Source organism: Petaurus breviceps, unplaced genomic scaffold (assembly GCF_028583685.1).
Source record: "Petaurus breviceps papuanus isolate PSGF00001 unplaced genomic scaffold, PetGlider_PUasm1.0 188, whole genome shotgun sequence".
In the NCBI taxonomy this organism is placed as follows: Eukaryota; Metazoa; Chordata; class Mammalia; order Diprotodontia; family Petauridae; genus Petaurus; species Petaurus breviceps.
The window spans coordinates 7,328,410-7,348,187 of NW_027185804.1; the positions used below are offsets into that span (position 1 = coordinate 7,328,410).

Here is a 19,778-nt window from a genome sequence, read left to right on the forward strand (position 1 = left end):
GGTACCCTTTTTAATTTGTTTGAAAACGAAACACCTTTTTCCCAACTACCCTAACTAATTAGTTTTTGTACATCCCAGTATTTTTTTTCTGGCATGCTTGCCATACACAAATGGGTTCACAAAGCCTAATCTAGGAGAAATATTTAAAGAAAATTCACAGGTAGCATTGATAAAGTTTACCTGGTAAGTTTTAACTTATATAAGTTATAGCTTATAACAGCTGATAGGTTGGCTGGAATGTGTTAATAGTACCATAGATTGGTGGATAGGAATAAAATATAAAAGTGAGGTTTTAAGTATGCATGTATCCAGAGGGAAAGAAGAGTGGCAGGACATGTGGGTTTAATGAAGTTTTTAAATGCTGATAAATTTGCATGAGCTCTGCGATTCAGGTAGTCTGAGGTTGGTGGGAGGGGAGCTTAGTTTGGAAGTTTTTAGAGAAACTGTTGAGTTTAAAATTAGTTAAAACTTATAATGAGCAAACTGAGAATATAGAGGCTGGGGAAATCAACTTGGAATAGTACCAAATGCAAAGAAAGAAAGATAGAAAAGAATAAGACAAGCAGAGGGAAAGATTGATTAAAATAAGAGCTTCTCAGAGGAGAGGCCCAGGGAGTCAGACCTTCAGGTGACTTTTGAGGGTACACTATTGACTTGAGGCTAAATGAGAGAACCTGGAATCCAGACAGAAAGAATCGAGTATTTCTAGGAACCCAGAGAAATAAGGGAGTTCAATCTGGACTTGGATGTAAAAGAGTTGGCTAGCTTGGAAGGAATTACCAGCTTTCTAAGATCTCCTCTAGTGACCATTATAGTTGGAAGTAAAAAGAGAATGGGGAAGAGAAGAAAAGGGAAAACAGGAGAATGGCTTTCATTTATATGATACTAAAAAGTCTTTTACATGCATTATCTCATTTAGTCCTCACAGTAATCCTGTGAGGTAGATAATGCAGGTATTATATAATCACAAAGTATGAAAGCTGAACCAGATCATGAGGTCTTACCCCATTTTACAAATGAGAGAACTGAGTTGCTTAGATGACTTGTCCTTGCCCCTGGTCACACAGCTACTAAATGTCAGCCAGGATTCTAATAATAATGTAATGTTTTACACTGATCAGTGTCTGGTATAGTATTTGAACCTGGATCTGTCCTGACTCCAAGTTCAGCACCAGCCTGCATCTCGAATCCAGAGCATCTGATTCCATATCCAGATACTGCTTAATGTTGTTGTCGAGCTAATTGATGATGAATCCCAGCTGCCTGGTCTTTGGAGAACTACTCACCTAATCTTTATACATCTGCAGAAAGTCCTTTTCCACCCTCACTCCCACAAAACAGAAATTGAGAAAACTAGGTGTTGTTTTATTTTAAGCCATATGTCACATTTCATGACATTTTTTTTTAACACTTAACAACAGTGAATTTCTTATACAGAAAATAATGTCTAGGTTTTATAAATGATCTTTTGTACTCTCAGTTGTACAAAATTACATTTACTTTTGATGAAGTACAGATGAGTACTGTTTTGTATATATTTTGGAAAGCATAAGAACAGTTATAATTAGATTTTCTTGTCTGGGCCTTAGCATTTTTTCTCACCATTTTTTGCCTTTCCTTCATCTAGTCTATAAAATAGCATGACCAAAGTAATTTTTCTTAGTAACTGTTTCATTAAAATCTCCCAGTATTGATAGTATAAATCAAATAATCATTGGATTTAAAGCTGGAAGAGGTCCTTAGAAATAATCTAATTCAGTTCCTTTCTTTTGCTCAGGATAGTTGCTAGCCCATGTAGTAAAGGGTGACTCACCAACTCTCTGTGTGGATGCAGAGATACCTAATGCCAAGCCTCAATTAAAAGAATCTTACTGAACAGGTTTCAGAAGAGCCTGTTTTTGAATCTAGTAGGGACTTTGTTTATATAGTGATCATAATCATTTATTGCTACAATTGAAAATTTTTTGATAATTGTAGATTTTTTGTGTTCTTTAGACTCCCTTGGATCACACCAGTGAAAAATCTCTTCTTGATACTAACTTTGAACCTGGGAAGAAAAACTTTCTGCATTTGACAGATAAAGATGGTGAACAGCCTCAGATAGTATCGGTAAGGCTACTATAACGTGCATATCCTCACCCCCTATTGCGTAGATGTCCAGCCAACTTCCCAGGAATCCATATAGTGATTTCTATAAATACTTGGGTGCTTTTCTTTGTTTGATTTTGACTTGTTATAAATTGTTGAGGGTAGGGGTAACAGTTTCTAAAAAAAACAACTTAGCTTTTTGTACCAGTATCTCCTCCTTTTGGCCACATTTTTGCCTTAGAAACTGCTTCATAAATGTTCTCATTATAATTGAATGGTGTTATAATTGAGAGTTCCTGTTCCTGACCAAATATATTTTCCTAAAACAAGCAGCATGGTGTGCTGGAAAGACTGCTGAATTTGGAACCAGAGAAGTAGGGATTGAATGCTGGTTCTTCCACTCTCACACTTTTGTGACCTTGGGCAAGTCAGTGAGCCTCTTTCCTCATCTGTAAAATGAGGGAGTTGGATTGTGTGACCACTGCAGTGCCCAGTTCTAAGTATTTGATCCTGGACCCTAAAAAATCATAGATATGACCAACGATATATAATAAAAGCATGAACTACAAACCTATAGATTTCAGTATTTAAGTGATATATAATGTTACTGGTGTTAATATTTCTCTTGATGCAGATCAAACTCGATTTTTAACTTTGTTGGTAATCTTCATAAATTGCTTCGGCTAGAATAATTTTATTTAAGATCCTTCCACCGACCTGGTAATGAACCTTTCTAGACTTAATCCAGAGGCCATCGCTTAATCCATGTTTGATACCATTGTATTATCTTGGTAAGATCTGACAGACCTTGTGCTTCAATGGCACAACCTTCAAGAAGCCAGGAACACACTTATGCCTACTCTGTGGACTCAGTGCTCCAGAGACTGAAATGAGCATCAAAGTACTTTTCACGTTTATTGTGTACTCTAAAATGTACTTAGGAAATGGAATTTAAACGCATCATAGATTTGACCTAAATCTAAATATTTAGGCAGTTATTTTATTTAACTACTTTAAAGTCGTCCTGTAAATATAGTCATTGCCAACATTATATATACTTTATAGTTTTGCGTGGTTTTTAATTACCTCACTTAAATTTGTTCATTAAATATTTATTATGTTGACTTTTAGGAGGACACCAGTACAGCAGATGACAGTGTGCAAGATAGGTTTATAGGCCCCCTGCCAAGAGAAGGTTCTGTAGGCTCCACCAGTGATTATGTCAGTCAAAGTTACTCATATTCTTCTATCTTGAATAAATCAGAAACAGGTAAGATTTTCATATTAATTCATTTTTGTCAGATAATTATAATTTTAGAGCTTGCAATGACCTTAGATATTTTCTAGTTTAATCTATTCCGTTTATAGATGAAGAGATTGAAGCCCAGAGAAGTCTTGTCCAAAATAGTTAATGGCAAAGCTGAGCATAGAACTCGAAATGTTAGCTATTTCAGGGAGAAGCATTTTGGGTAATAACTTTATAATATGACTCTTCAAAAAGTTATATTCCAACATATTTGCCAGAAAAAAATTGTGCCAACTTTATGCTATGTTTTTAATTTATTTATTTAATTTATATAAGTTTTAATATTGTATTTTATATTTTAATTTATATAATATTATATAACATAATATATTATCTAATTTATGTAATATTTCATATAGTTAAAATATTAATAATCTGATTTAAAATATAAGATATTTTATATTAATATAAGTTAATATAATACAGCATAAAATCCTAATAACAACTTGCCAACAGAGACCCTTATTAAAATGTGCACATCAAGGCAGAGACTAGAGAAGAATACCCATTGGGAATTCCTGTAGCCTTCTTTGATTATTAGAAATAATTTTTCACATTAGCTAATTATTACCTTGGAATACAGGAAAAAATGATGATGAAATTTAGGATAGAAGGGAAATAGATAAAGGCAAATAGAATACAGATATCTGAGGATGAGGGGCAAGGCAGATACTGATGAATGGCAGTTGATAAAAGGAAAGAGGAATAAATTGGGCACCCTCAGTAGGCACTCACTCTGTGCTGAGGACATATGAAAGGGCAGGAAGTTGGGACAACTTGAGCAAACATGAGCTACAAGCATAAGTTCTGTTTGGAGCAATTCATTGTTTGAGTCAGCACACAACTGGTACAGACTACTTTGGCCTAAGCAGTTGTTCTCTTGGGCTACAGCTCTTAGTCCATTGCATTTTCTATTATGACTTTCTATGACCCCCCTCTTTCTCTGTCCTACCCTGACTCTCCCCTCCCCAAAAGTAACTAAAACCAAAAATGTCGAACACTTTTTTTTTTAAAAGAAGACATTCTGTTGTAAATTATCTGATTTTAAATGTATTCTTAGGGGTTGGAAGTGAGCTCCCTTGTTTGATTGGAGAGGAATTTCTTTGATTTCCACTAATACTGGAATGCATTTGGAAGTATTACTGTCTTCTCTTTTGAAGGTCATAGGATTTTTACTGGGCTTAAACTTTCTTGGGGTTTAATCTAGTCTTAGTGAAGTGAACGGGTTCACTTTTTAAAAATTCTTTCCTGTTTTGTATTTGATTCTTTTTCCTACATATTTTTCAGCCTAGTCTGCTTATGTTATTTGTGCTTTCATTCAGTTATTGAATCATTTATGAATCTAATTTTAAACAAAACATATTTTTGTATAGACATTGCAATTTTAAAAATAATTTATAGTAACAGTTGCTGTTTTGTTTTGTGATTTCATTTTTACTGTGATTAATAATTGAAATTGGGAAGAATTCTCTGGACTTCTGAGTAATTTTCCCATTAATGTGTTATGTGCCTATCTATCCTGTTGATTCAATTTATGAAAAAATTCTTAAAATTTAATGGCATTTGTTATCAAGAATCACTTGAAACACAGCTATTCTTTGAAAGAACTCCCTCTTTCCTCAGTAAAACAAAATCTGCTCTAAAAACATACTACATGGTGATCTGTCATTTGAATTAGTGAAACATTGACGTTTCTTCAATACTAGGCTAAGTTAGGATTCTTAAATATTCAACAGAAGTCCTGCTTGATCCATCTGCCTTCTCTGATATGCCTTAAGTCTGGGGCATTCCTCTGTTCCCCTCTTTAAATTATTTCCTTTGTCCCTTTATCTCACCTCATCCCATCCCATCCTAGTATCCTGGAAGATATTTTATTAAGGTTAAAGTGATCTATATGCCATTTAGAAGAAGATAGGGGCTGTGCTTGCTAATAGAGCTCTACAAATGAATTTCTTTTCTAATCTATATAATCTTTTTAAAATCTAAAATTTAAGGGAGTTTTTATATCAGTAGAGCAGTTCAGATTTCATTACTATTAAAAACCTTTTTTATATCCTTTTGAGAGACATAATATATGCTGTATTATGTGCTATTGATTATAACATGAAGTAATATGACATGCTGTTGGGGAGTTTATAGCCAGAGATAAGAATTTTTATAGAAACCCAGGTAAAAATAGTTACCTGAATAAGATCCAGAGTAATGGTTACAGTTACAAATTAAGTACTGTTAACAGCTTACTTTTACTTTTGTTTTAAGTAAATAATTACTGCTTATAAATACTTATATGTGTTGTCCTCTCCTATAGATTTTTCCTTTTAAATGTTGGTTTATGTTATATGCTTGTATTTTCTTTTTTAAAGGATATGTGGGATTAGTAAATCAAGCAATGACTTGCTATTTGAACAGCCTTTTGCAAACACTTTTCATGACTCCTGAATTCAGGAATGCATTGTATAAGTAAGTATTTAGATTAACTTTAAAAGGTAGTTGGCATAAAACTTTAAGGTGCTCTGACAACTAAATTAAATTTACTTTCTTGCATTTTAAATAACTCACACTTCTGTATTGCTTTAAGGCTTATGTATTGCTTTCTTCTGAGCAACTCTGAAGAGTAGGTGTACAAATATTATTGTTAGCATTTTGTGAATGTGGAAACTAGGGCCTGCACAGGTTAAGTGACCGTGTGTTCATGATCATACAGTGAATGAGTGTGTAACCTGGGTTTTGAACCCAAGTCTTCTGACTGCTAATCTAGTACTCTTTCAACTAACACTATACTACCTTTCATTTATTACTAAAAAACTGGAAGTTTCTCAGATATACTTTTCTAGATACTCTGTAAGAGAGCAAGTCTAAAAGATTAGAGAGAGAAGTAATTGAATGGGGAAATCTCAAAAGTTAATATTCTCTACATGGAACAAATTTAGAAATATGTTTACATTTAAACTAAAGTGTTATTTAAATCTATGTGAACACAATATTTATCAGTTTCTAGCTTAATTTTTGTATCACAGCTACTTCATAAGTTAAATGTGGAAACTACATTTTGAGAGAATCTGATTATATTAAACAATTCTCCTTTCCCTAGTCATCTTTAAAGGACTCCTAATTGAACATTGTATTTAAAAAGTCAAGTTTTCACTTTTAATTAACACATGGTGTCCTCTACAGAAGTCTTACTCTGACAAAAGTTTCATTATCATAGTGTGGAAATAACTGAAATCTTAAAAGAGATACCAGTGAAAGCTCTGAGCCTAAAGAGCCTTGTCACCAGGGAGTTGCTCTCCAGGTGATGCGTGTTTCGACTACAACATCTTATCTGCATGTGATCTTTATCAGTGGAGGGACTATTATGAGGGATGAAATCTGCCTTTAAATTATTGAAGGTGTATTGAGGTATACCTTGCTTCACATGATATATATGTAACAGTTTTTAAGTTATAGGTCACATGAATTTAATTATATTGTCAACTGACTTTAGCTTAAATTACAAAGCAGTTAGGTGGTTCATTGATTAGAGTGCTGGGCCAGGGATCAGGAAGACCTGACTTCAAATACAGTTTCAGGCATTTACTTTGTGACCTTGGACTTAACACTTAACCTCTCTTTGCCTCTATTTTCTCAATTGTAAAATGGGAACAATAGCATCATTACTTTACAGGATTGTTGGTATAGTCAAATAAGATGTTGTAAAAGTATTTAGCATAGTGACTGGCAAGTAGTAAGCATTTTATAAAAGTTCATTCCTCCTCCTTTCTCTTTCCCTCTTTCGTTTATTTATTCTACTAGCCCAACATCAGGCCAGTTACATAGTCGTAGTAACAAGAGGCAGATTGGGTCCTTCCAAACTATTAGTTCCTTTGTGCTAGCTAATTAGGTGGGTTTTTTTCCCCCTAAAAATTTCAGGTCCAGTGTTTTGATCATTTGGGCCCTATTTGTCTCTCAGAGAACATGTTGAATACTAACACTAAGAGGACTTACAAAAATTTGTAGAAACCCTGCCATAACTAATTTAAAACAAAATACCCTTCTATAGTGTAAATAATTGTATTCTAATCTGTTTTAAGTTCATACTCTGTATTAGGTTTCCTAAAGCTAGGCATACATTAACTCCATTTCTTATAAGATATGTCTCTAAGAACACTATCCACAATTATTAGGGATTTTGCCAGGCTTCACCCGTCCTTTAAAATGCCTTCATTAGACTCTATCATCCCCTCAAACTGTCATTCTTTATCATTCCTCCTTTTCTTAGCTGGACTCCTACAAAAACCTATCCACACTAAATGCTTCCTTCTCCTGTCACTTTTCAGCCCTTTGCAATCTGACTTTCAACCTCATCATTTGACTGAAGCTACTCTCTCCATTGATCTCTTAATAGCCAAATGTGATGATTTTTTTTAATCTTATCCTTCCTAGCCTATCTGGTGCATTTGACACTTTTGAACATACTTTCTTGAATACTGTCTCTTCTCTGGATGCCACTTTATGATGCTCCTTTCTCCTAGTTTACCTTATCTAACCATTCTTTCTTAGTCTCTAGGTTCATAATCGATATCATACCTCTAATTGTGGGCATTCCCCAAGATTCTGTTCAAGGGTACCTATTCTTTCCTTTCTTTATACTTGGTGACCTAGTCAGCTTCTAATTATCAGAATGTCAGTGACTTAGAAATACAAATCTAGCCCCATTCTCTTTCCTGAGCTTCAATCTGATATCATTAATTGACTCTTGGACTTTTCAATTTGGATGTTGCTGAGACTGAACGAAGCAACATATCCAAAACTGGAACACCCAAAACAAATGCAAAAAAAGAATTATCTTTCTCCCCTAAACTTGTGGCTCTTTGAAATTTACCCATTTCTAATGAGAGTACCAACTTTCTTCTAGTTTCCCAGGTTCATAATCTCGGTGTTTTCTTTGACTTTTCATTCTCCTTCACCCCATATGTCAGGTCAAAAAATATTGCCATTTCTATATCCCTAACATCTCTCACATCTGACTCCTCTGATGAACTTTTCTCTTCATTTGTAAATTCACCACCTTAATTCAACCTCTCATCTCCTCTAGCTCTTATTATTACAATTGGTCTACTTCCCTCAAGCCTTCACTTGAATCGATCTTCTGCAGAGCTGCCAGAGTGATTTTTTTCCTGCCTCTAGGATCAACTACACATTCTTTTGTTTATCTTTTAAAGCCCTTTGTAACCTTGTCCCCATCTATATTTTCAGCCTCATTGGACATCACAGGCCCTCTTGGCACACTCTGATTCAGCTAAAATGGCCTTCTCTCTGTTCTTTTTCCTGGCCATATTCCCTCATCTCCATCTTATAAAATACTGCTCTTCCTTCAAGATGCAGCTCAAGTATCATCTTTTGCATGAAGCCTTTTCACATGTCCCTTACTGCTGTTGGTCTTCCTCCCCAAATACCTTATTAACTATTCTATATTTATTCTTTTTATACTCATTCTTTTGTATACTTATATATGTACTTCCTTTCTCCTCTTTTAGAATTAAGCTCCCTGAGAGTGTTTACTATTTCTATCTTGGTACTTCTATTCCTTCTACCCTAAAGCAGTGCCTAGCATATAGTAGGCACTTAAAAGCTTGATTGATTGATTAATAGGGATAGACTAGACCTTTGATTTCATTGGGATTAAAAAGCTCTTTGGTTTAGTTCAAGTTGGCACCTTCTCTGCAGCTTATAGACTTAGGGAGTTCATTATAACAGTGTAAATGAAATCATCATGGAGAGGCAAAAGACTTTGGTTAGAAACATGCTAGGGCCATAACTGTCAAATTTAAAGGCCAACTAGTTTGGGGAGAAATGTAATTTGTAAGAGAGTTTGTTGGGAAGTATCTGTTATCTAAATAAAACATATCAATTTTTAAAAGATAAGAACTGTCTGGGGATGAAAACTTAAATGTAGATTCTTTTTAAGTAACATTTTAAAACAAGTTATTTTGCTTTAACTCCACATTAAGTACATGAACATTTTTCTGGTGCCCAATTTTTAAGTTTAAGTTAGAAAATTGGCATTGTCTTGTGACCTAGCTTCATCTCTTTCATTTAGTATGCATTTATTATGTACCTACTATGAATATATATACTAGAGGTTGTGGAAGAGATGAAAGAAGAATAAAGCAGTTTACTTACAGTCATGTAGCTTGGTTTTAATGGTAGGATGAAAGTAATAGTCTAAACTGACATGCTGGTTTTCCAAGTTCATGTAGCAACAACAGTGACAATAATAATAGCTAGATTTATATATCTCTTGAAGGTTTGCAAAGAACTTCCTAAATACTAGTTATCTCATTTGATCCTCAGAGCAACCCAGGAAAGTGTTTGCCATTATACAGATGAGGAAACTGATGCAAACAGAGATTAAGTGACTTACCCAGCTAGTGAGTGTCTTTTGAGGACAGATTTGAACTCGGGTGTTTCTGACTCCAGGTCCATCACTCGATCCACTGAAAGTGTTTGGAAAAACAGAAGAGAGGATATCCCTAAAAAGGGAAATTATAAAGAAAGTTGAAAAAGTAGAATGAGTATAATGTGGGGTGGGGAATGGAGTTAAGCTTGCACACAGATTCACTTGGTCACCCATGTTTAAAACCACAAGCTTATCATTGACTTTTCCTTCTCCCTTGCCTTTCATGGAAGTTCAGTTACTAGATTCTGTTCTTTTTCTGAATTATCTCAACCCTTCCCCCTCATTCTCTGTGGTCTTACTGTTCCTACCCAAGAACAGCCCTTCATTGCCACTATTATGTCAGCTTCATCAGGTCTTCTTTAATTGTCTCCACTCCATGCTGTGCTTCTTAATGTTGCCAGGATAATGATCTGTTCAAGTAATTTTTTTACTCAAAATTTCTTGTTCTCTGTTACCTATTAAGTAGTTTTTACCTGGACCTGGCATTCAAGGTCCCCCATAACTTGGCCCAACTTTGTCTTTCCAAACTTTCCAAACCAGCCAAACTAACAACTCTGTCCCTTGAACACATATCAGCTGTCATTTGATACTCATGGCTATGAGTGCTCAGGGTGTTCCTAAATCAAAAGCATCAGAACTAAAGGAGTTGGGGGAGAAGGTAGTGGAGGGAACCTCAAATGTTTAACAAAATAAATTTAAATATAAAATAGATAATGTTAATTTGTGTTTTCTAGGTGAATATGTGACCCAAAGGTCTGTTTCTTACTTGAGCTTGAAAACACCATTATCCTATGCCTGCCCCACCTTCTTTGTCTTTGGTGTCTTGAATCCTTTCCAATCCTTTAAATCCAACCTGAAATGCTACCTCCTTCAGGAAGCCTTTATTATGTAACTTTGTAAAGCAGTTATCTTTTAATATTCTGTTTTATAGCTACCTCTGTTAGCATTTTCTCCATCTATTATCCTATAAACTTCCCGAGGGCAGGGACTGTCTAGCCATACTTCATCTTTCTCAAGACCTATGATAGTGCTCTTGGTATTAAATATTTACTTATTTGTGTGTGGTTTTATAGAGTGGCAGTAGAGTGAGGGATGGCATTGAATACAAGAGAGAATATTTTTCCCTTGGTGTCATAGGCACTGGGCATCTATTAAAGAAGGTTTTTTCTCATGAACAGGGAAGTGACATGACAAAAACATTATTAAAGGAAATTTTTGCAGCAATATACAATTTTTATTTTAAGAGAGGGAAAGCATAAATAGACTAGTTAGGAAGCTGTCATAATAATCTAGATAAGAGGTGATGAAAACTTCCACTGAAGTGGTAGTCAGTTGGAATTAAGAGGAAGAGATGAATTAGTCATTCTGACAAAACAGACAATTGAATTTACCACTATGTACCAACAAACTTTAGGATGCTGTGGAAGAGATGTCTTGGTAAGATGTTAGCTTCAGGGAAAGGATAAAAACCCAAATTATTTCTTTTACTCCAAAGGACTAAAATAGACTTAAGTACCTTAAAAGAAGTATTAAAATGAATATTTAGGGTATGAGTATTTAGAAGAGGCTCAAATTACTGCCTTTTCTGAGGCAGGGACAGGAGGGTGGGGTGCCTTTGGAGATGACCTGTAAGGAAGTGGCTACATAGAAGCATAGTTCAGATATTTTCAATGGTGAAGGAATGGGTAGAATAAAAGATGGTGCCACGGTTTCTGGCCAAGATAGATCAAATAATAGTGGTGTCACTTAATGAAATGGGGTAGAAAAATTCATTTTTGAGGCATTGAATCTTTACTAACATTAGGATTGCAAATGGAGATCTTCTTTAGGTTAGGAGTTTGGGAAGCTGGGACTCATTTTGGTGAGAAATCATGAGCATGTGAGAATGTAAGGATTCTCCAGAACTATTTTTAAAGTTTTATTGATATTAGTGCCAGTGTACTTATTGAATAATTTAAAAATATTATTTGAATATCTCACTTTTACAGGTGGGAATTTGAGGAATCTGAAGAAGATCCTGTGACAAGCATTCCATATCAGCTTCAGAGACTCTTTGTTTTATTACAAACAAGCAAAAAGAGAGCAATTGAAACAACTGATGTTACAAGGAGCTTTGGATGGGATAGTAGTGAGGGTAATTAGTTCTCTTGTAAATTGTACAAGATTTGTTATAATTGTAAATTACAGGCAGTATTGTAGGAAAAGCTTGGCTTAGTCTTACTAATAGTACTTGGAAATGTACAATGCTTTATATTAAAACTTAGGTTAATTATATTCCTTTTATATCTTAAGTCTTTCACTGGAGTCTTTCTCTAGTGTTTCTCTAAGACGTGGTAGTGACCCTGGGTTCCTCAGGAATATTTTGGCAGATCCTGGCAAATCCTGCTAAGCTAGAAAGGCTTTAAGAGTGATCCTGACAGTGGTATATATGTCTGCAGTCTGAGAACCACTCTGGGGAGGTCTGGAGAAGCACCTCACCAGAAGGTTGGCCACCAGATGTTGTTGGGTGGGAGCGGGCAAGGACAGGCAGTAACTTACAGCGATAGTCTTAGCTTTGGAGGGGACAGGGAGAGAGGGGATGAAGGGAGAGAGTGGGACATGGTGATCTGCACAAGTGAAGGGAATACTCACATCAGGGAAAGCACAAATCCCCTTGAAGTGTATTTTAGTATTTTGTGCTCTTTGTCAGTTCAGAAAGCTTATTTAAAAATGTAAAAGTACCAAAAAGAAAATGTTTTCATCAGCCCAAGCATTTTTACATTTGCTTAATCATGGCTTCTATTTGTAAAATGTATCAACTTATATGTAAAATATATATAAATTGATATTGCCTTTTTCATAAACTTAAGTTTCTTTTTGTGACAGCTTGGCAACAACATGATGTACAAGAACTTTGTAGAGTCATGTTTGATGCATTGGAACAGAAGTGGAAGCAAACAGAGCAGGTAACATATCTTAGACTTGGAATGCTGGAAATTCTTTTGGGGCCAAATACTAACTAGAAAGGGATTTTTGTCTTCTTGCTGTTATATAAAAACATCAGTAGGAGTTTCATTTATTCATTGAATTAATAAGTTTGTCCATTTTGAATATTCTGTTTTATAGTACTTCATTAATTTCTCATCCTGTGATCTATAATATTCAAAATACACTTATTAGTCAATAAGCATTTATTTCTCAAGTGCCTAGTATATGCCAGGTACTGTGCTCGATGCTTGGGATTCGAGTAAAAGGAATGAAACATGACTTCTACCCAAGGAGCTAACATTCTAATGGGTCAGACAGCGAGTACAGATATTAGGACATACAGCATAGATATAAAGTGAATTAATCTAACTAGACTCAAAGTAGTTAAATACAGGGCAATTAGGGAGGGTTGGTAGAAGGCTACTCTCCCTTTGCCAATCCCCTTAATGCTAAGGCCTTTTTCCTCTATTGATTCTCTGTTCTTTATAGCCTGTTTGTCTCCTCTATTTGAGTGTGAGTGAGGACTTGTCTTTTACCTTTCTTCATCTCCCTCAGTGTGTAGCACAATACTTAGTACATATTTATTAGCTGACTGAATGAATGAATGACTGACAGAAAGAAGATGGTACTTGGGTTGTATTTCAAAGACAACAAGGACCTCTATGATGCAGAGGTAAGAAGGGAATGCATTCCCGGCATGGAAGACAGCCATGTAAGAATCTAGAACTTTAGGATTTTAGAGCTGGAAGGGAATCTTAGTTGGCATCTAGTCCAAACCCCTTTGTTTTACATACTGCACATAGAAAGTAGGAAAAGTCTAGAGTATTTTGCATATTTTGTAGGAGACAGCATGTGTTAGTGGAAAGAGGACTGGTCCTGGTTTTGAGGATCAGCTTTAACTGTGGGATTCAGGGGAAATCATGCCATCTCTAAGCCATAGGTTTTTGGCTTTTTGTTGTTGGGTTTTTTTTTTTTTTAAGCAGTCAGGGTTAAGTAACTTGCTCAGGGTTACACAGCCAGTTATTTTGTGTGGGTGCCGAGTATCTAAGGCCAGAACCAATCCTGGGTCTCCTGACGCCGGAGCTGGCGCTCTTACTCACTGCGCCACCTGGCCGCCCCTAAGCAATTGGGGTTAAGTGACTTGTCCAGAGTCACACTACTAGTATTGTGTCAAGTGTCTGAGGCCGGATTTGAACTCAGGTCCTCCTGACTCTAGGACTGGTGCTCTATTCACTGCGCCACCTAGCCGCCCCATGCCCCAGGTTTTTTATCTCTAAAATGGGGACAATAATATTTCACTTCCTACCTCATAGGATTGTTGTGAGGAAAAGACTTTCTAAAGCTTAAAACACCATAGAAATTTGAGATGTGATTGATCTTTGTCTCCCACAGAGCCTTGCACATAAGAAAAACAGCTTCCCAATCAATGTAGCAAATAAATGATTAGAACTTGTGCCTGGCACTTAGCAGGGATACCAGAAACAAAACAAAACAAAACAAAAATCTAATCTATGGGCTCTGCCCTATAGGATTTTAAGGTAGATAAGATACACACACACACACACACACACACAACATTTACTTTAATAATGAAAGACAGTGTACAGTTAAGTGCCAAATGGATTTAGCAAAGTAATTGTAGAAGTTTCAGAGAAGAGGAGGAATATCCGTCAGTGTTCAGAGAAGGCCTCAGAGAAGAGGTAGAGACCCAGTTTGGTCTTAATGAGAAGAGGAGAAAAGGCATAGCAGTCTTGGGGCAGGGAGTGGGGGCAGAACTAAGTCAGGGGGAGTTACTGGAAATGAGATAGCAAGAACAGAGTTTTCAGTTCGGCATTTAATATGGTATGCTTAAGGGGCAGGAGGTAGACAGTGGACTTGTCTGACATAGAGAATTTCATCAGATCTCATAGTTAGAAGGGAATTTATGATATAATCTAATGCAACAAACTAAACAGGATTTTTCTCTGCAGCATCCCTGACAAGTGATCATCCAGTCTTCACTTGCAGACCTCCAGTTTGGCATTCCTCTTACTTCCCAAGAAGGGAATCTACCTGTTCCCAAAGCAACCCATTCTACTTTTTTTGAAAATTGTAATTATTTAGGAAGTTTTGCCTAACATTGAGCCAAAATCTGCCTTCCTCTCTGAAGCTTTTCTTCACTGGGCCTCATTTTGCCTTCCAGAAGTAAAGAGAACAAATTTAATCCCAGTTGTTATAAGTAAAACTTACTAGTAAGCAGAGTCAAGCCCAATTATAGTGGATCTTAGGTGTCAGCAAAAGCAAATTATTTCTATATGATGCTTTCAGGTTCAGAAAGACTTTTTCTTCACATCAGTCTCATGAAATAGGAATTTTACAGCCACAGAAACTGAACTTCAGAGAGGCTGATTTGCCTATCTGGTCATATAGCTTGTAAGTCTCAGGTCAGGGAATTAAAAGCAGGACCTCTCAATACTAAGGCCAGTGCTCCTCCTTCTAGGCAGGTATAGTACCTGTGCCAGGGAGCTTACAGTGTGCTAGTACACAGAAACATTAGGTAATCATTAAGTACTTGTTGCCTACTCGACCATTTCAACGATCAGTCACCATAGTAGAGTGATTTTGCTGGGTTCCTCATGGGGTGGGGGAGGAGGATGGAGAGCAAAAATTCTAGGAATATTTATTTGGAAAAGGACATTAACGATATTGATGCTTGGTTTTTCTTAGCCAGTGATAGGACCCTTTACATATTTGCCATGATGAAGATGAGAGTCTGCGTTATTTTTGATCGGTGATCATACATTTTCCCAGCATAAGTACCAGACAAAGATTAAAAGTTGCAAAGTGCTCTGACACTCTCATTTTATCCTCATATAAGTCATGTGAAACAGCCACTACAGGTATTGTTGTCCCCACTTTACAGAGAGATTAAAAGACTTGGTTGTTGTCACACAGCTAGTGTTAGGTTGGAATCAATTCTAGATCTCTCCTAACTCAGAAGCTCCAGAACTCTTCAGTGCGCCATGCTAACTCTCAGAATAGTCATTTGGCAACTTAGTTTTGTAAAATAATCGTGACTCTACTGAAGTCCTGCTCATCATGGTGTAGGTTTGTCCTGGCTTCAGCCTACCAACCGGTCTTACTAAGCCGGAAGGTCTTTGATTGTAGACCTGACGATAGACCGTATGTATGTCTATTGTCTGAGGGCCACCCTACCTAAATTTGTAGGCACACAGCTTTGAGTTAGAGCTAGTGATGAGTTTTTCATCTGTTGCACTTTCTCAAAGACCATCAACAAAATTATCAAAGGGTTGCCATCTGTGTTAGTAGAAGGAATAGTGAAGAAACAGTAAGAACTTGAAAGTAAGGCCTGGTTCATATGTCTCTTAGAGTGTATAATACCTTCTTTCTCCAGCACTGTGCTAGATGCTATGGAAGCCATCAAATAATCCAGATTGTATGTATCATTCAGGTCCTAACTACTTAATCATCCCATCTCCTTCTAAAATTTCCATAGTCCTACCCCTATTGAGAACGTGTCATCATCATGATTATCATCAGTAAATAACCAACATAGATTAAACTCATATGTGCAGAGCATCATACTAGATTAGGGCCGCGGAGAGCTCAAGGGCTTGGGCAACCTAGATTGGGAGACAGAACCTATCCTAAAAACAGTGGAACATTTATTCATCTACATCAGCATGACAGACTGCCAAGCGCAGGTGATACAAAGGTGAAAATGCAACAATCTCTATACTCCGGAAATACATTGTGTTGGGGAAAACAACATATAAACATATAAATGGATACAAAGCTATACAAAGCAAATGTATAGACTAAGTAAATACATAAATAAATTATTAGCTCTTGAAGGAGTGGGATAAGGAGGAATAAGAAGGGCTTTGTGAGAGAGGTGGTTCATGAATGGACCTTTGAATGAGTGAAAGGACACAGTACATAATAAATCTGGAACTCATTGGGAAGACATTTAAATGTCAGGAAAGGGTTTTGTATTTTATCCTAGAGGCCACAGGGAACCCCTGGACCTTTTGGAGAAGGGGAGGTATAAATGGTCAGACCTGTGCCATAGGGATATCATTTTGCCATCTGTATGTAGAGGATGGTTTTGAAAAGGAAAAAATTTGAGTCAGGGGAATAATCAGGAGACTACAATAATGTTGTAGCAGAGAGGTGCTAGAAACCTGGACTGTGCTTATGAAGAGAGTGAAAAGAAGGCGATAGCTGTAAGACACATTGTGGTAGATTTGGCGACTGCTTGGATATGTGGGGTTGAGGGAGACTGAGGAGTCAAGAATACCTCTGAGCTTGGAGATCTTTGTGACTGGAAGGATGGCTTTACCCTCAAGAGAAATAGGGAAGTTTGTAGTATTGTTCATCTACATCTCTTTCACTAATTTTGGATGTCCCCCAAGACTGTTCTGAGCCCCCTCCTTTTACTCTACAGTATCTCGGTGATATCATTTGTTCCTATGTATTTATTATCATCTCTATGAAGACAATAAGCAGATATATAGATCTAGCTATAGTCTCTCTTGAGATATCACAGCCTGCCTATTAGGCATTTCAGAGTGTAGATCCATCTTGTCAAGCAGTAGATGCTAACTGAATATATTCCCATAGGATAGGGTCAGATTCAGGAGGACCAGGAGACTTTAGATGCCCACTAGGTGGTCAGTGAGAGAACATTTACTTACCATCTCTAATAAAGCATTTAATCTATTTAGAGTATTTGGACACATTTGTACCTTTCACTTAAAGTAAATGAGTTAACAATTCACAGTTACATAGTACAATAAAGTTGGAAAACTGTTTTCTTTACCTAACCATTTATTCCAAATAAAATACTATAAGGTTAGTTCAGGTACCATTTGATGCATAAATACACAAAACCTTTTCTTGACCTCCCTGTTGTTAGTTCTCTTACGCTGCTTGAATTACTCTCCTTCTATTTACTTACTAGTGTACGTGCTAAAAAGTTTTGCTTGAGAAATTAAGGGAAAAATTCACTCTAATTGGGAGAGGGGCAAGAAACCAAGTTGTGGGAACTAGAAATTCCACAAATGATTCTTCAGATCCTTTCCCCAAAGGGTTGTTCTGAAATTCAGTGTAGAGTGGTCAAAAGGCACAAAGCTCACCTGTGGACAAATTACACTTGGGGGAAATGACTTTCTTTTAAATGAGAATACTTTAAGGAAACTTTAATGGTGCTTTAACAGCTTTTTTAGCTATTTAGAAAATTATATAATTATGTTCTTTGTAATTACCTTACATGTATATTGTTTTAATTATGGAATGTTTTAATCTTTGCTTGTACCCTGTAGTAAATGGTATGGTTTTTATAAAATAAGTATGGAGGGGTAGAGATGGATAGTATTGAGTAATTAAAAATGAAAAGAATATTTCATTTTTTTAATGTATAATTATGACTGATCTCCATTGGCATACTCATGGAATGCCTTTTAGTTGTGATGTCAAGTAATTTTTAGAATGTGCTATTTGGGTAATGTGGTTGCAGATTTCATTTTAAATAATTAAAATAATTTTTGGTAGCCTGTTTTAAAAATGAACTTTCTAAATTTATTTCATATTGACTCTTTAAAATAGTATTGCTTTTTCATACTGATAATAAATACAAATACGTTTTAGCTATTTCTCATGGGATTTTGGATAAATGATAAAGTTTTGAAGCTTTCCAGGATGTTACTTTTTAATAACAAAATTGTGTTTTTCTTGGAAGCACTTTATAGAGATAGTGAATGTTCCTCTGGTATGCATATTGTTATAATAATTTTCAGTGAACACTTTTAAAGATAAAAATATTCTTCTTTTAGGCTGATCTTATAAATGAACTATATCAAGGGAAGCTGAAGGACTACGTGAGGTGTCTGGAATGTGGTTATGAGGGCTGGAGAATCGACACATATCTTGACATTCCATTGGTCATCCGACCTTATGGTTCCAGCCAGGCATTTGCTAGTGTGGTGTGTACCTTTCAGCTGACTGCTTGTGTATCCATACACAGAATACATAATAGCACAGTGGTATAATTTGTTTTAAGGTAAGTATCATCCTAGATACTCCCTCTTGGGTTGTTATCATTCTGCGGTTAAGCTAGCAAGATCTAAAAGATTTTTGACCCTTCAGTGAGTCCTAATAGTGCATGTATATAAAGGAAAAGAAATGCCAATGTACTGCCTCATGGCTAAGGGTTTTATTCTTTTCAATAGAAGATAAGATTGGTTTCATTGTCCTTTTTGATTTTAATAATCCAGTTTGTAAGTGCTTTTTTGATGAGTCCTTTCTGTCCTGAAATGTAATTTGTTAGCAGGGGGAGGTTGGGAGTAGGACTTAGAAAATTTTAAATTACACATTTTTTGCTTTTAGAGACTGGCTAAATTTTTAGAAAATAAATTCTCTCTTTTTGAAACTTAAATGAAAACCACAGATTATGCATCTACAAAAATGGAAAATGTGATCATACACTTGATTTTCTTTCTCATCAACTTGATAATCAGATATTACTTTTATAATTTGAGATTCTAGAGCTAATTCTTTTCCCCATCTATCCCTAGTAGCTACTTAATTTTTCTTAACTCACTGGTTTTTACTACCTCCTCCAAAGTAAAGATCCAGAGAAAGAATAGCATTAAATTTGGGAAGGCAAGGAGAATTGTTGTTAAGAAAGTGAGAACTACTGCAAAATTTGAGGATTTACTTTTTCCTGTTCCACATTTGCACAGGTATTACCTATTTGGAAGTCCACTCAGAAAATTTGCCTTGGCTTATTGTAGTTTGTGTCAAAAGCATTGGCTGTATTTGATAGTAGCCTGCTTACCAGTGGTACCTAGCTCTGTAAATATTTCCTGTTGTTCCAGGCTACAAGAATAGCTTTAATTTAGGGATTATTTTGAAATGTGTATGTTTATTAAAGAATGTATTTTTTAAAAATTTAGCAGATTTTTCTTAAGATAGTTC

General features: G+C 35.9%; 1 protein-coding gene across 4 annotated transcripts in view; it reads left to right on the forward strand.

Annotated features, from left to right (window-relative positions):
- The window catches only part of USP47 (ubiquitin specific peptidase 47), a 109,605-nt gene that overhangs the window by 44,215 nt on the left and 45,612 nt on the right, over window positions 1-19,778 (forward strand). For all 4 annotated transcript variants that reach the window (XM_069091228.1, XM_069091226.1, XM_069091227.1 and 1 more), the window contains 6 exons: window positions 1,996-2,109; window positions 3,220-3,358; window positions 5,758-5,854; window positions 11,822-11,967; window positions 12,699-12,778; window positions 18,635-18,784. In XM_069091228.1, coding sequence (XP_068947329.1) covers window positions 1,996-2,109; window positions 3,220-3,358; window positions 5,758-5,854; window positions 11,822-11,967; window positions 12,699-12,778; window positions 18,635-18,784 — 726 coding nt within the window. The remainder of the gene's footprint in view (window positions 1-1,995; window positions 2,110-3,219; window positions 3,359-5,757; window positions 5,855-11,821; window positions 11,968-12,698; window positions 12,779-18,634; window positions 18,785-19,778) is intronic.